Below are 16,556 nucleotides of genomic sequence, written 5' to 3'. Positions count from 1 at the left end.
ATATTGGTATTCAGTTGCCGAGTGTTGTGGAGACTTAAATTACTATATGTTCTACGACAATGATATTGTTTAACTTTTGCCATTCACAAAAACAGTTTGGTTGGGAGACGGGAGGAGATAAGAAACAAGGCCTCTTGTCTGGGCCCTTAACTGAACCACTGAAAGATTTACAAACATTGTATGACATTCAGAGCTAGGCTGAACTACGAGATCTTTGTTGCCAGATCATATGGCTACTTGGAAAAGTGACTTTATATATGTCATGCACTACTACTTTGGTAAATAGACTTTGACATTTAATGTTTGAGGGAAGGGTGGGTTATGGGATTAGACATAATGGGTTGGAAAGTGTTAAAAAGTTGTTGATGTGCTTATTTTCCTGCTCTCACTCAGATGATGATGTATCTGGAGCTTGTTGATTGCTTATTTTGTCGCACCATCAATAAAAAATTGTTAATCATAAATCACAAAAAAGTGGAACCAGTCTTGCTGGGCAGACTGGATGGACCGTTCAGGCCTTTGTCTGCCAACATTTATTATGTTACTATATTTAAAGTATTGTGTCTTTTATTCCCATGTAGCCCAATCCCCCTCATCCATTTCAAGCTCCTCTTCCGTGCAGTAAACTGGCACCATTTCTTGGGCACAAGCTGATCAGTCTACGTTTATGCCTGTTATATTTATGGATCTGTACTTGTAGTCTCCAGTTTGCGAAGGAGCCAAACTTCATATCCTAATCACTGGATCTCCTTATTTTTCTCTGTCGAGCAGTGTTGGGACCCAACAGTCACCTGCAAGTGGGAGAGAATGCTATAAAGGAGTCTACAGTGGGTAAGGTGAAGAGGACTCGTTCAATCAAAATCAGTAAAGTCAGCGCTGTGTCAGAGAAATGGAATGCTCCCATGTACCGGGAGATCACAAACTCCAATGAGCTGAAGCACCTTGACGACTTCCTCTTCAACAAGGTAAGGTGCACTGTCTCCCTTTTCCCAACCCCTTCCCTGGCTAATCCGTGACCTTCAGTTTAGGAAGGTAAACATGTCAGTTAATTTTCACCTGGTCCGCAACAAAAGCCTGGGCCCTAAAACAGCCCCCACTCTCTTTCCTCAACCCCCAGGCACTGAATTTTTTTTTCTCAAGTTTCTCAGATTCTTCCGGATTCTTGCTACATCTTTAAACCACCTTTGCTGTTTCCTTAGTGTGGTGTGTTTGATCAGACCCCCAGCGCCACTTGTCAAGTCTGGGGAATAAAGACATGATGAGTTTAATACAGCATCTGAAAGGCATGTCCATTTCTCCATATGTTTAATTATTTTTAACTCTGTTATTATTTACTTCTACTCATCAGCAGTCTATTGGGAGAAATCCAGAGGGGTGGGGTGCCTTCCTTCCCCAGACAATACATTTACTAGAGCCTATAATCCAGCCAAGCTCAGTTCCCAACGGGCAGAATTTTGCCACTGCATGCACCAGCCTTCCCCACCCAGGCAGAAATCATATTTAAAAATCTGCCAACAAACTGCTTGCTCTGTCATCTTTTGTCTCTAATGAATAATCCCCCTCATTCCCCAGATTAATGACCTGCGCTCTCAAAAGTCGGCTATTGAGTGCTTGTTTTTTGAAGCCACCGAAAAGTTCAGAGGAAACCTCAAAGCAATGTATTCTACACCAGTAAGTCTTTATCACTCTATTAATGTCACTACTCCTGTGATATCACGTACATTACGTTAGAAACATCACACTAGCATTTCTACTAAATATACAGTATGCTTTACAATAATACGTAATATTTCCTGTGTAGCGGCCTACCGAAATTGTCTGAAAGCTTTCGGCGGAAATCAAAACTGCAGCCGAAACTCATCTGATTTAATTTGGAAACTTAAGTTTGGTTGTGTGAATGTGGACCAGTGAGGGCGGATTGGCATTTTATTTATTTTTTAGATTTTGCTCGCACCTTTTTCAGTAGTAGCTCAAGGTGAGTTACATTCAGGTACTCTGGATATTTCTCTGTCCCAGGAGGGCTCACAATCTAAGTTTGTACCTGAGGCAAAGGAGGGTTAAGTGACTTGCCCAAGATCACAAGAAGCAGCAGCGGGATTTGAACCGGCCACCTCTGGAAAGACCAGGTCTCTAACCACTAGGCCACTCCTTCACTCTGCATTGCTTGCAGTCTGCAAACCTCTGCTAAACCCACATTATCCAAGCCAGAATGTAATAATTTAAATAATGAAGACTGTGTTGTACCTCCCACACACGTGGACCTCAGCTAATGAAAACTGAAACTAAAAGCCATACTTGGAGTGACAGCTCTTACATTTACAGTTTATACTTAAATGGATCAATGTGGCTTACAATCAAAAGAGAGAGGGCATTTCCCTTGAATCATAATAAAGCTAAAAATATCAGTTCAATATATCTTCCTTAGGCGGTTATCCCAGATTTCCCAAATTTTAAGACCTAAACTCCTGCTAAAGTTTTATATCAAAATCATTTATTTGGAGCACTCTGGTTACAATATAAACTATTGTGCAAGATCATAACTGCATTACTTGCATTCGCATTATGCAAAAAAAATTAAAAAGGAATGGGGCTTGATATACCGCCTTTCTGTGGTTTTTGTAAAGCAGTTTACATAGTATATACAGGTACTTATTCATACCTGGGGCAGTGGAGGGTTAAGTGACTTGCCCAGAGTCACAAGGAGCTGCAGTGGGAATCGAACCCAGTTCCCCAGGATCAGAGTCCACTGCACTAACCACTAGGCTACTCCTCCAAAGAGTAGCTCTGGTTGTCTAGTAGTGTAGTCGAGGCAGGAGAGTTGTCCCATTCAAGGCAGCCATCTTGAGAGAAGAGACTGAAAGGGCAGAAGTAACCGAGGATCTTTTTACTCCACCTACACACCTAGCCCATCAGGAATTGTAAAATAGGACTAGGAGAACCTATAGGCTGGGGGGGGGGGGGGGGGGGGGGGAAGAGAGAGAAACAGGACAAAGGACTAATTTTCAACTTCCACTGAAAACACATGGCCATTTTTTTTTTCTCGGCCAAAACCGAAAACATGGCCAAAAATTGAAATAACCTTTTGGCCAAAACTGAAACTGGACAGAAAAAGGATTTTAGGCTGCTTTTGGAACCGAAACTGAAATTTGGTCAGTCTCTACAGCTGTGTGAATTAAGGTATTATGTTATAAGTTATTAAACTATTTAAGGTCATTTTCTAGATCTCAAGCCAGTTGTAATCTTATACTTTTCTTCCTCCTCCTCACTAGAATGGCCAAATTCACGCTGGTTACAAGGATCTGATGGAAAATTACCAACTTCTGGTTAACAATCTGGCAAAGGAGCGAGAGGAAAAGGATGTGAAGCTAGTCCTAAATCTTTTCCAGTCCTTTCTTGACGAGTTCACGCGAGGATACACCAAGAAGGAGGATTCTGAACATCATAAAGTAAGTCTTGAATGTGTAATGAGTGGGCATGGTGGCCCTGTGGCCAGCTAGTCCTGCATTTGAGGGAGACCAGTCTTGCAAGGACAGGGTAGGCTTTTCTGGACCTTTTAGCAAACTTTGAGCATTGTTTAATTAGAAGTTTAGAATCAAAACTTGCTATTTGCGAGGTGGTGTTCCATGATATCACATAATACGTACATCTTCTGAACACAGTGGTGGCAGTCCTCCTCAAGGAAAAGCCAACACTGAATTGAGTCTTGAATTGGACTGTCAGAGCTGGCAGTTTCACAAACATACCAAACACAACCTTGGGACAGAGGCCAGGGCACATCTTGTTATGGCCAATATAGGTTAAAGCAACTCATAGACCAGTGGTATCCCACCTCTGCCATAGGAACTCACCCTGGAGAGGGTTGGGGGAGAGAATGTCTGTGTAACTAGAGGGTGTACTTTAATTTTAACATGCATGAACTCCTGGTCAGATTCTGTTGGTTCAGTTGTTTCTGAAATTTACAGCACATGGAGGCACCTGGCCCCTGGTCCCTGGAACCAGAGTAAGTGAAATGTGTGCCAGACTGTTCTGTCCTTCCCCTTACTCCTTCCCTTCCCTTCCTTTCCACTCCACACCCACCTCAGAGCAGCACGCAGTTCTCCTGCATCTGACATGGACTAAGTAAAAGCATGAATGTATGTGTTTTTATTGCACGTGTTAAAGCGTGTAGATTTGGAGGGGGGGATGTTTTCCCTTTAAAATCTACAGATTTTGGGAGCATGCTGTAAAAAATTTGCCTTGATGTTCCTGAAGCTTGGAAGTAATGTGTGTTGTCACATACCTGTAAAACTGTATTAAATTATGCCAGAACTAGAACACTGCTATTAGGATCAAATGGAAGGAAGTTTCTCTTTGTGGTCTGTGGAGCTGAGGTGCTCTCTTCAGTTTCACTGCTGCTGTTTTGGCGCTGTTGGGCAGGAGTGGGGTTGTGTGAATTTGGAAGAATCCTGGGTGAATTCTGTTCTCCTTCCCCAGCAGAGCAAAAATCAGAAGAAGAAACGGAAGCAGGATCAGATAGTGAGTATGACATTTGCACCCTGCACCTAGTGGGGATGAGGATATCGCTGTGACGTTCATACCTAAAATGCAGAGAGAGAGTTAGACATAGTGGCAGTGGATGTCTAGTTTGAGGGCTCTGCCTCCTGACCAGGATTTGCAAGCCTTCTAGTGACATTCCCTGAGTTACTACAATAGATTGGATTTCACTGTGCATTTCCTCACTAGCTTGAATTTCTTGAAGGCTGCAGATATCCTTCATGACATCCCCATATGTAAGCTGTAAAGAAGTGATTGGCCCCAACTCCTTTATTTCAGGCAGCACAAACCATGATACAAAATCTAACAGTGGTATTTCAGACTCCGAGAATACAAATCTTACTGGAATTGATTGTGTATGTTGCCCATGGATTTTTTGTGCTTGCTACAATTTTTAAGAAACTATTCAGCCAGTACCTGTATTTCATGCAACCCATATCTATTTACAATGTCATTGAGTTTTGCAGTATGTCATGTGAATGCTTCCTCACTTCCCACCTCCTTGCATATGGTGGGATAACTGCCTGACATAGATTCCATAGCCAGCATAACCAAGGAGAGTTGGGGCGAGGGGATGAAGGGACGAGGTTTCTGTAAATTTGCTTCCATTACATAGCTTCCCACTATTCCAGAACCTGTGGGATAGTTGTGTCCATCAGCCAGCAACTGAAGATAGAGAACTGAAAACTGAGGTGAGACCGTATCGCTCTTGGTATCCTGTCTAGCTCCTCAATATTTTCTATCTCCAGCAGGTGAATGGACACATTTTTCAGCCTCTGGTTCTAAGTGATTTGCTTTTGGTCCAATTGGTCAACTGGTCCTCCAGTTGAGATTTGCAGGTGGCTTGAGTCTGCAGAGTCATATCTGGAGGTCTTCAGATATCTGTCTCTGATGCCCTGCAAATTTACTAATCCCACCCTTTACTTCTCCCCTGTTTCCTGTGGAGCTCTCTTTTTCAGCACAACAACCTAAAAAAAAAGAAGGAAATATGTTTTCTGGAGAACGTGGGACAGAGTATCAGGCATGAGTCTTTCTCATCTGTGGTAAGACTGTGAGTTTGAGGGGAGCAGCCAACGGTGGTAAGTCCAACTAAAGTTTGTCTCAGAACCGCTTGGAGGACTGCAAGTTCTACTTGGAGCAGGGGGAGGGATCCTGACTTACCACTTGGGACATGTTGTGCTGCGCTTGTGACAGTCAGGGTGAATGGTGACTCCTACAGAGACAGTTATGCGGTGTTCACGTTGTGGAACATGTTGGACGGCATTGGGGTGTTGCAGTCCGTAGAAGCCAGGAATCCTGTGGGACATGGAGAAAACAGTCAGTAGTAACACATCTTCAGATTTGATGCATCATCCAAATTTGCCAGGGTCTTCGGGCTCTCCGGCAGGGCCAGTGCACAGTTTGACACAGGAAAGCGTTGAGGAACTCAGTAGTCTTATTTCTGAGTCACTGGCAGTGCTTTCCTTTGCTTTGGCATCAGGAGTTCCATCTTCGTTGATCATGAGCTGGCTTAGACGTCCTTCTAAGACCTTCCCAAGCATCCAGATATTCAGGATCTGATTACAGCAGAATGGGTCTTAGTGGGAAGAGCCATGGCTCACCTGTACCCATTAGTTCCGGAGGAGAAAGATAAATTGCAGCTTCCCAGAGTGGACTTCTGGTTACAGCGGTGACTAAGAACACCACCTTGCTGGTGGAAGGGGGTATTGCCCTAAAAGACCTACAAGAGAGAAAAGCTAGAAGGCTTGCTGAAACAAGCTTTTGAAGTGGCTTCTATGGACTGTCAATCAACAGCGTGCAGCTCGATTGTGGCAAGAGCATGCCTGAAGTGGCCTCAGCAGTTGGCAACACAAGACAGGCATTATAATGCCCAACTAGAAGCAAAGTTGGCTACTTGGCGGATGCTATTTGACATGTTACGGCCTGCAGTATGTCCTTTGGCTGTCGTGTCACATCAGCAGCTCTGGTTGCGGAATTGAGCATTGAATGCAGCGTTATAGCCATGTAGTTAAACTGCCCTTTCAGGGCAGGTGCTATTTGGAGAAGATCTCAGTAAGTTGAGAGAGAACTGGGGAAAAACCAAGTCACAACAGTTGCCAGAGGATAAGCCAAAAGCCTCTGGTCATCCGTTCTGTCGCTCTCGATTGCCAGACAGCAGATGATGTAGTCCATTCTTCTCTTCTTCTGGTGGGAGTACGTCTTCAGGAGTTTTGGGAAGAGTGGGCCAAAATCATATCGGATCAGTGGGTTCTGTATATTCTTACAGAAAGTTACAAGTTGGAATTCTCCTACTCGGTCGCTGCTCTCTTCTTGCAGTCTCCTTGTTGAAAGGGAACTGAAGCTGTTGGAGGTTCAGGCCACTGTAGATTCCTTGCTGGTGCTCCAGGCCATTGTTTCAGCTTCCCAGGTTGAAGAGGGACAAGGCAGATACTCCATCTACTTCATTTTCCCAAAGAGAAGAAAGCACCTTTCGTCCAGTCATATCGGTTAATGATCAGAAGCAAACGCAGGCGCTAGAGGCTGTTATCACCATACTAGCGCCTGTGTTTGCTACTGCCCCATGATCAGAGCCCCCGTGCATGTGAAACAATGTACTCATGGGCTCTAAACACAGCTAGCATACAAATGCATGCAAAACAGGACTCTTAGCGCAAGTAGCATGCAAATGCATGTTAAACCTATTCATCCCCAGTGATCAGTGACCAGCGCGCCAAAGACTGGCTCGCTGGCCGCGGCAAACCCTACACCAGCTCAGAGCTGGTGTTAGGGTTTGCAGACCATTGGGGAGGAATGGTGAGCCCCCTAACCCCCCCCCCCCCCCCCCCCAACATCCCACCGATTTCCCTGTTGGCCCAGTGGGCCGCGGGTAAATCCCCCCCCTCCCCACCTGGTGGTCTAGTGGCCCTTCTCCACCTCCCTACCTGCAGTTAGAGGAGGGAGGTGGCCTCCCTCCTCTTCCATCGCCTCTGCCTGCAAAATGGTGGTTCCCAGCCCTGCCCAGTGCATCTTGTCGAGATCCCTTTCTTCGCTTCTCGGAGATGTGGATCCCCTATGCATAGTTCCTTCCTTTCTTCTGAAAGTGATATCAGCATTTCATCTCAGCCAATCTGTGGAGCTTCCATCCTTTTGCAGAGAGGATGAAGTGGCTCAGTTTTCTTCCTTGAAGCTTCTCGATGTGCATAGAGTCCTCATTAGATAGCTGGAAATCACAAATAAGTTTTGCAGATCATACAGACTTTTTCTGCTTTTTGGTAAACAGAAGCTTGACCTCATGGATTCCAAGCCCACAATTGCTAGATGGCTGAATGAAACTATCATGTCAGCTTATTTGCTTGCAATGAAGCAGGCTCCTCAGGCCTTGCAGGCTCATTCTATGAGGTTTACAGTGACATCCTGGGTGGAGAGTACTTTACTGTCTCCTGTGGTTAGTTGCAGGTTGGCGACGTGATCGACGCTGCATACCTTTGCCAAGCACTACAGGGTTCATGTTGCGGCATGCTTGGAAGCTGGTTTGGGGGTTTTGGTCCTCAGGATGGCGGCACCAGGATCCCACCCACTCTAGGGATTACTTTTAAACATCCCACAGGTTCTGGAATAGTAGGAAATTACATAATGGAAGGAGAAATTAGGTCTTACCTGATCATTTTCTTTCCATTAGTCCTTCCCACTATTCCAGAAAGCTGCCCGAGTTTCTGAGATGTTTAGTCTGTGCAAAGTAATGGGTCAAATAATGACTCACCTTTCATGGTGCTTCCTGCATTTCTCTTGTTCTCTTCAAGTTGTCCAGAGATAAGAAAGGTCCATACATGGTTGCTCATCTGGTTAGTGTTAGGTTAGTGAATATTGTTTAAGGTGGTTGTGCTTATTCTGAGTTTCTCCTTACTGCTTGTCTACTTAAATACTGAGGAGCTGGACTAGATGCCAAGAGAGATCTTAGCTCAGTTTTCAGTTCTATATTTCCACCTGCTTGCTGATGGACATAACTATCCCACATGTTCTGGAATAATGGGGATGACTAATGGAAAGAAAATTATCATGTAAGACCTCATTTCTCCTTTGTTGATTTTACTGACCCAACATAGGAACAGCCATAAACCCACCATGTCTTGCAGTGGGTGAGTGATGGTCCCTGAGATCTGTGTGATGCATGGTCATACCTACTCCAGCCCTGCAATGCTAGGGAACAGATCATTCACAAACATTGGGGGATGCTTCCTCTGACTGTTGTCTCCATCTCACACTTTTTCTCCCTCTGTCCAGGTGGAGCACAATGGTCATGTGTTTCTGAGCTACCAGGTCAACATTGGCCAATCCTGTGAGCAGTGCTCTTCCAACATCTGGCCGATGGAGAAGGCTTTCCTCTGCAGCAGTAAGTTGTTTTTGTTTTGTTCGCAAATGGATGTTTCACCCCGGAATTGAGTGAAAAATGCAGAAAATCAGTACCCAAAAAATCCACTCAATAGTCTAAAACATTAAAGGTTCTCAAAATTGATTGATAAAAAAAACATTTAGCACGAAAATAGATGCCATCCACCTGTGAATACTTTTCCAATAAGGAAAAGATGATTAAGAAAAAAACAGCAGAGGAAAAAGACATCTGTATAAAATGCTCACAACCATGGCAGTAACTGCTCAATGCTGGAACTCTATAATCATAGGTCATTTAAAAAAAAAAAAAAAACCTCCACTGTACTCAGTCTCCCAAAAGAGAACTCAGTAGTGTTTCAAAAATATGTATGTCATTTTCTTCCATGTCCGATACATACTACATTCAGTTAATGCACTGTGCAGTATATAACTTAGATTCTCCGAGGACAAGCAGGCTGCTTGTTCTCACTGATGGGTGACGTCCACGGCAGCCCCTCCAATCGGAACACTTTACTAGCAAAGGCCTTTGCTAGTCCTCGCGCTCCGATGCGCACCGCGCATGCACGGCCGTCTTCCCGCCCGAACCGGCTCGTGTTCGTTAGTCTTCTTTTGTCCGCGCTCGGGACGGTCGTGTTTTGCGCCGTTTCGCGCCCCTCAAGTTGACCCTCGCGCGTCTTCGCGTTCTTTCGCTAAAAAAAAAAAAATAGAGTAAAAGACCTTTACGGTCTTTACCCCTTTCCCATGTTTCCAGCTTTTGCCCTAAGTTTCCTTTTGCTTTCGGGGTAGGCCTTTTTGAGGCCTCGGTTCGGGTTTTTTCTCTCCCTATTTTTGGTGCCTTTTTCGTCATTGCGAGTTTTGATTTCGCCGGCGTGATTTTTCCGCCCATGTCATCGAAGTCTCCCAGCGGCTTCAAGAAGTGCACCCAGTGCGCCCGGGTAATCTCGCTCACTGATAGGCACGCATCGTGTCTTCAGTGTCTGGGGCTGGGCACCGCCCGCAGGCCTGTAGTCTTTGCGCCCTTTTACAGAAAAGGACTCAGGTAGCGAGATTGGCCCAGTGGAAACGTCTTGTTCTCGGGCTCTTCGTCCGGCAACAGCACCGGGGGCATCGAGTGCATCGGCGTCGACAGCTTCAAGACCTTCGATCTCGGCATCGGCTGCATCGAGACATCGACCCTCTGCATCGGCGGTACCGAGACATCGGAAGGCGGCGTCGGTGGTACCGGGACCTCCACTAGTGCTGATGTCGTCGGACGGTGGTGCTTCGACTGGAGTGCAGGTGAGGGCTGTCCATTCCCCTGCTTGTGGCGGTGAGCCTTCGGGGGTCTCCCCCTACCTGAGGCTCCTGCGGTACAGCCCCCCGAGGGACCGACCTTCCTTCTTCGTCGGCCCCGAGGAAGCGACGGCTGGATTCTACGTCCTCCTCGTCGGTTACCGGGAAGCTCCGGTGACATGCTTCGTTTGAAAAAATCAAAGAAGCATCGACACCGGTCTCCTTCCCGCATCGGTACCGAGAGCTCTGGGTCGCCGAGGGAGTCGGCACCCAGTAGGCATCGGCACCGAGAGGACCGCTCACCCTCTGTTCAGGAGGTGTCGATGCGCTCCACCTTGGACAGCCCGGAACAGCCTCCACGCCCGGAACAGGACTCTGACTTCGACGCCTGCATCGGCTTCCATGTCTTTCTCCACAGCCGCTCTGCACGAGAGTCTACGGGCCTGTCTTCTCCCAGAGATCCTGGGAGAGCTGTTGCGCCCTTCCCCTCCGGTACCGGGGGTGCTTGCGCACACGTTACCGTCGAGTGAGGCGCTGGCTGCCCTTTGCCCAGGGTGAGGTCTCCGACGACTGCGGTCTCCTCCCAGGAAGGCTCCCCGACGACGTCGGCGGAGGGAGCTTCGCCAGTGCGGGGCGAGGGAGTCTACCTCTCGACGCTTCCACCGTGCCGTGTTTCCACGGAAGTCGATTCGAGCACGGCTTCAGACGCAGGTTCATGAACTTGTGTCTGATACCGATGATGAGGCCTCGTGGGAAGAGGAAGAGGACATCAGATATTTCTCTGACGAGGAGTCTGATGGCCTTCCTTCCGATCCCACTCCCTCCCCTGAAAGGCAGCTTTCTCCTCCTGAGAGTCTGTCTTTTGCGGCCTTTGTCCACGAGATGTCTACGGCCATCCCCTTCCCGGTGGTTGTGGAGGACGAGCCCAGGGTTGAAATGTTTGAGCTCCTGGACTATCCTTCTCCGCCTAAGGAAGCGTCCACAGTACCCATGCATCATGTCCTAAAAAAGACATTGCTGGCGAACTGGACCAAGCCTCTAACTAATCCCCACATTCCCAAGAAGATCGAGTCCCAGTACCGGATCCATGGGGACCCAGAGCTGATGCGCACTCAGTTGCCTCAGGACTCTGGTGTGGTGGATCTGGCCCTAAAGAAGGCTAAGAGTTCTAGGGAGCATGCTTCGGCGCCCCCGGGCAAGGACTCTAGAACCTTAGACTCCTTTGGGAGGAAGGCCTACCATTCTTCTATGCTCGTGGCCAAAATCCAGTCTTACCAGCTCTACACGAGCATACACATGCGGAACAATGTGCGGCAGTTGGCGGGCTTGGTGGACAAGCTCCCTCCTGAGCAAGCCAAGCCATTTCAGGAGGTGGTCAGGCAGCTGAAGGTGTGCAGAAAATTCCTGGCCAGAGGGGTATATGATACCTTTGATGTCGCGTCCAGGGCCGCTGCTCAAGGTGTGGTGATACGCAGACTCTCATGGCTGCGTGCCTCCGACCTGGAGAATAGGATCCAGCAGCGATTGCGGACTCCCCTTGCCGAGCGGACAATATTTTTGGAGAAAAAGTCGAACAAGGTGGTAGAGCAGCTCCACCAGCGGGATACCGCTTTCGACAAGTTCTCCCACCGCAGCCTTCAGCATCTACCTCCTCAGGTAGACGTTTTTATGGGGGAAGGAAGACTGTTCCCTACTCTTCTGGTAAGCGTAGGTACAATCCTCCTTCTCGACAGCCTGCGGCCCAGGCTAAGCCCAGCGCGCTCGCTTCGTCAGCAGCGTGCGCCTCGCAAGGCCCCTCGGCTCCCCAGCAAAAGCAAGGGACGAGCTTTTGACTGGCCTCCAGCAGAGCATAGCCGACATCAACGTGTCAGTGCCGGGCGATCTGCCAGTCGGGGGGAGGTTGAAAGTTTTTCACCAAAGGTGGCCTCTCATAACCTCCGACCAGTGGGTTCTCCAAATAGTCCGGCAAGGATACACCCTCAATTTGGTTTCCAAACCTCCAAATTGCCCACCGGGAGCTCAATCCTACAGCTTCCAGCACAAGCAGGTACTTGCAGAGGAACTCTCCGCCCTCTCAGCGCCAATGCGGTCGAGCCCGTGCCATCCGGGCAAGAAGGGCTGGGATTCTATTCCAGGTACTTCCTTGTGGAAAAGAAAACAGGGGGGATGCGTCCCATCCTAGACCTAAGGGCCCTGAACAAATATCTGGTCATGGAAAAGTTCAGGATGCTTTCCCTGGGCACCCTTCTTCCATGATTCAGGAAACGACTGGCTATGCTCTCTGGACTTGAAGGACGCCTACAAGCACATCCCGATACTGCCAGCTCACAGACAGTATCTGCGATTTCAGCTGGGCACACGTCACTTCCAGTACTGTGTGCTACCCTTTGGGCTCGCCTCTGCGCCCAGAGTGTTCACAAAGTGCTTGGCTGTAGTAGCAGCGGCGCTTCGCAGGCTGGGAGTGCACGTGTTCCCCTATCTCAACGATTGGCTGGTAAAGAACACATCCGAGGCAGGGAGCTCTGCAGTCCATGTAGATGACTATTCGCCTCCTGGAGCTACTGGGGTTTGTGATAAATTATCCAAAGTCCCATCTTCTCCCAGTGCAGAGACTCGAATTCATAGGAGCTCTGCTGGACTCTCGGACAGCTCGTGCCTATCTCCCAGAGGCGAGAGCCAACAACTTGTTGTCCCTCGTCTCGCGGGTGCGAGCGTCACAGCAGATCACAGCTCGGCAGATGATGAGATTGTTGGGCCACATGGCCTCCACCATGTGACTCCCATGGCCCGCCTTCACATGCGATCTGCTCAATGGACCCTAGCTTCCCAGTGGTTTCAGGCTGCTGGGGATCTAGAAGACGTGATCCACCTGTCCAGGAGTTTTCTCAAATCCCTGTATTGGTGGACGATTTGGTCCAATTTGACTATGGGACGCCCTTTCCAAATTCCTCAGCCACAAAAAGTGCTGACTACGGATGCGTCTCTCCTGGGGTGGGGGGCTCATGTCGATAGGCTTCATACCCAGGGAAGCTGGTCCCTCCAGGAACGCGATCTGCAGATCAATCTCCTGGAGTTACGAGCGGTCTGGAACGCTCTGAAGGCTTTCAGAGATCGGCTGTCCCACCAAATTATCCAAATTCAGACAGACAACCAGGTTTCCATGTATTACCTCAACAAGCAGGGGAGCACTGGATCTCGCCCCCTGTGTCAGGAAGCCGTCAGCATGTGGCTCTGGGCTCGCCGTCACGGCATGGTGCTCCAAGCCACATATCTGGCAGGCGTAAACAACAGTCTGGCCGACAGGTTGAGCAGGATTATGCAACCTCACGAGTGGTCGCTCAATTCCCGAGTAGTGCGCCAGATCTTCCAGGTGTGGGGCACCCCCCTTGCTAGATCTCTCTGCATCTCGAGCCAACCACAAGGTCCCTCAGTTCTGTTCCAGACTTCAGGCCCCCAGCAGACGGGCATCGGATGCCTTCCTCCTGGACTGGGGGGAAGGTCTGCTGTATGCTTATCCTCCCATACCTCTGGTGGGGAAGACTTTGTTGAAACTCAAGCAAGACCGAGGCACCATGATTCTGATTGCTCCCTTTTGGCGGCGTCAGATCTGGTTCCCTCTTCTTCTGGAGTTGTCCTCCGAAGAACCGTGGAGATTGGAGTGTTTTCCGACCCTCATCACACAGGACGAAGGGGCGCTTCTGCATCCCAACCTCCAATCTCTGGCTCTCACGGCCTGGATATTGAGAGCGTAGACTTTGCCTCTTTGGGTCTGTCAGAGGGTGTCTCCCGCATCTTGCTTGCTTCCAGGAAAGATTCCACTAAGAGGAGTTACTTCTTTCTACGGAGGAGGTTTGCCGTCTGGTGTGACAGCAAGGCCCTAGATCCTCGCTCTTGTCCTACACAGACCCTGCTTGAATACCTTCTGCACTTGTCGGAGTCTGGTCTCAAGACCAACTCTGTAAGGGTTCACCTTAGCACAATCAGTGCATACCATTACCGTGTGGAAGGTAAGCCGATCTCAGGACAGCCTTTAGTTGTTCGCTTCATGAGAGGTTTGCTTTTGTCAAAGCCCCCGTCAAGCCTCCTACAGTGTCATGGGATCTCAATGTCGTTCTCACCCAGTTGATGAAACCTCCTTTTGAGCCACTGAACTCCTGCCATCTGAAGTACTTGACCTGGAAGGTCATTTTCTTGGTGGCAGTTACTTCAGCTCGTAGAGTCAGTGGCTAGCAGATTGCATTTCCTTCACTTACGCCCAGGCTGGGCTGGCTCTTGAGGGTCATTGTCACGGCTCATAATGTTAGAGCTATGGCTGCGTCAGTGGCCCACTTGAAGTCAGCCACTACTGAAGAGATTTGCAAAGCTGCGACGTGGTCATCTGTCCACACGTTCACATCTCATTACTATCTGCAGCAGGATACTCTATGCGACAGTCGGTTCGGGCAGTCAGTGCTTCAGAATCTGTTCGGGGTTTAGAATCCAACTCCACCCCCCTAGGCCCATTTTTATTCTGTTCCAGGCTACACTCTCAGTAGTTGGATAAATTGTTAGGTCAATCTCAGTTATGTCCTCGCCGTTGCGAGGCCCAATTGACCATGTTTGTTGTTTTGAGTGAGCCTGGGGGCTAGGGATACCCCATCAGTGAGAACAAGCAGCCTGCTTGTCCTCGGATTAAGCGAATGCTACATACCTGTAGAAGGTATTCTCTGAGGACAGCAGGCTGATTGTTCTCACAAACCCGCCCGCCTCCGCTTTGGAGTTGTGTCTTCCCTTTTCTTTGTCTTGCTACATATGGGACTGACGAACACGAGCCGGTTCGGGCGGGAAGATGGCCGCGCATGCGCGGTGCACATCGGCGCGCGAGGACTAGCAAAGGCCTTTGCTAGTAAAGTGTTCCGATTGGAGGGGCTGCCGTGGACGTCACCCATCAGTGAGAACAATCAGCCTGCTGTCCTCGGAGAATACCTTCTACAGGTATGTAGCATTCGCTTTGTGAGCTCATTAGGGACAGTGCAAAGTACCTGTAATAGAAATTGTAAACCACATAGTCACCTCAGGGATTACTTGCAGTATATGAAGTTCTAAAAATAAATAAATAATACTCAGAGGCCTATTTTCAAAGCACTTAGACTTACAAAGTTCCATAGTAACCTATGGAATTTGTAGAATAAGTGCTTTGAAAATGAGCCCCATAGTCTCTAAACAAATTAACTTAGTTGATCATGTTTGTATGAAGCTGAGAGGTCCGATTTGATCCCCTGATGCAACTTCAGTGAAACACCAGTATACTCCTATCGGGAACTTCAAGCTGCTTAAGAAGCTGAGACTGGCATTCAGAAACATGAGAAAGATGAGTTAGTTTTCTGAGAGAGTTTGAGTATTATATTTGCACAGTGCATTAATTGTGTGTAGTTTGTATTGGACATGGAAGAAAATGTCATACGTATTTTTAGAACAGTATTGAGTTCTCTGTTTGTGAGAATGAGTGCAGTGGAGTTTTTCTATGACCTATGATTAAAGAGCTCCAACTTTAAGCAGTTTATTGCCATAGCTGTGAGCATCTTGCCTACGATTAATGATCGTTAAGTGAATTTTATACAGTAAATAAAACATTCATCGATAATATCATAGTAGTCATAAAGTTACAGTAAGCATAAGTGAAGAGAGGCATTCCCTGTCAGAGATACTGAAGAGACCTTCCTCTTGCCATACGCATAGCTGGCACCTCTCTGGCGGCCTCAATAAGGAGACCTTCTGTGATAATGTGTTAAGTTCTTTATTTTAGCACAGATTCCTTTGTGATCCTAGAAAGGTAAATGGTGCCATTCTGTCAGGGGAGAAATTCAATAAATGATACTAGATGGCTCCAGGTCCTGGGGGACAGACTAGCTAGTCCCTGGTCATTGCGTTCCAAGTCATGTAGTTCCAGTGTCTCTCTAAATACAGGAACTACAGTGCAGTGCAGGACTGGCTTAGTTCATCCCTGATCCACTTGGCAACCGAACAGTATTGATAATTAGACATACAAATTTGTGTGTGTAGTGAATAAAGTAGCATAGACTGAGGTTAACAACAGAAAGATACCCCCTCCCCATTATTTTTGTATATCCCCCTCCCTTCCCCAATCCAGTCTAATTGGAAACTGTTCATAGTACTTCAACATACAGCCAAGAAGAAGCATGGCCTGAATTTTAAGCTTTTAGACTGTGATTCTGGAGAAGTCTTGGACCATAATCACTTTATCCCCTTTGTCTCTGGGACTCATTTGAAATTAAGACATCTATAACCTCCCAGCTTTCTTAGTCAATACATTAAACAAAAAAAAATCAGATAACTAAAAAGACTTTTAGGTGGGGTTGGGCTGGAGTTAGGGCATAATATTT

At 47.7% G+C, this 16,556-nt stretch overlaps 1 protein-coding gene across 1 annotated transcript in view; it reads left to right on the top strand.

Annotated features, from left to right (window-relative positions):
• The window catches only part of MYO9B (myosin IXB), a 288,631-nt gene that overhangs the window by 229,225 nt on the left and 42,850 nt on the right, over positions 1–16,556 (top strand). Inside the window, exons 28-32 of the mRNA XM_030219714.1 lie at positions 772–965; positions 1,573–1,671; positions 3,270–3,446; positions 4,474–4,515; positions 8,794–8,902. Coding sequence (XP_030075574.1) covers positions 772–965; positions 1,573–1,671; positions 3,270–3,446; positions 4,474–4,515; positions 8,794–8,902 — 621 coding nt within the window. The remainder of the gene's footprint in view (positions 1–771; positions 966–1,572; positions 1,672–3,269; positions 3,447–4,473; positions 4,516–8,793; positions 8,903–16,556) is intronic.

This window comes from Microcaecilia unicolor, chromosome 11 (genome assembly GCF_901765095.1).
Source record: "Microcaecilia unicolor chromosome 11, aMicUni1.1, whole genome shotgun sequence".
NCBI lineage: Eukaryota > Metazoa > Chordata > Amphibia > Gymnophiona > Siphonopidae > Microcaecilia > Microcaecilia unicolor.
The sequence above is the reverse complement of the archived record's forward strand: the minus strand, read 5'-3'. Positions and strand labels throughout refer to the sequence as shown.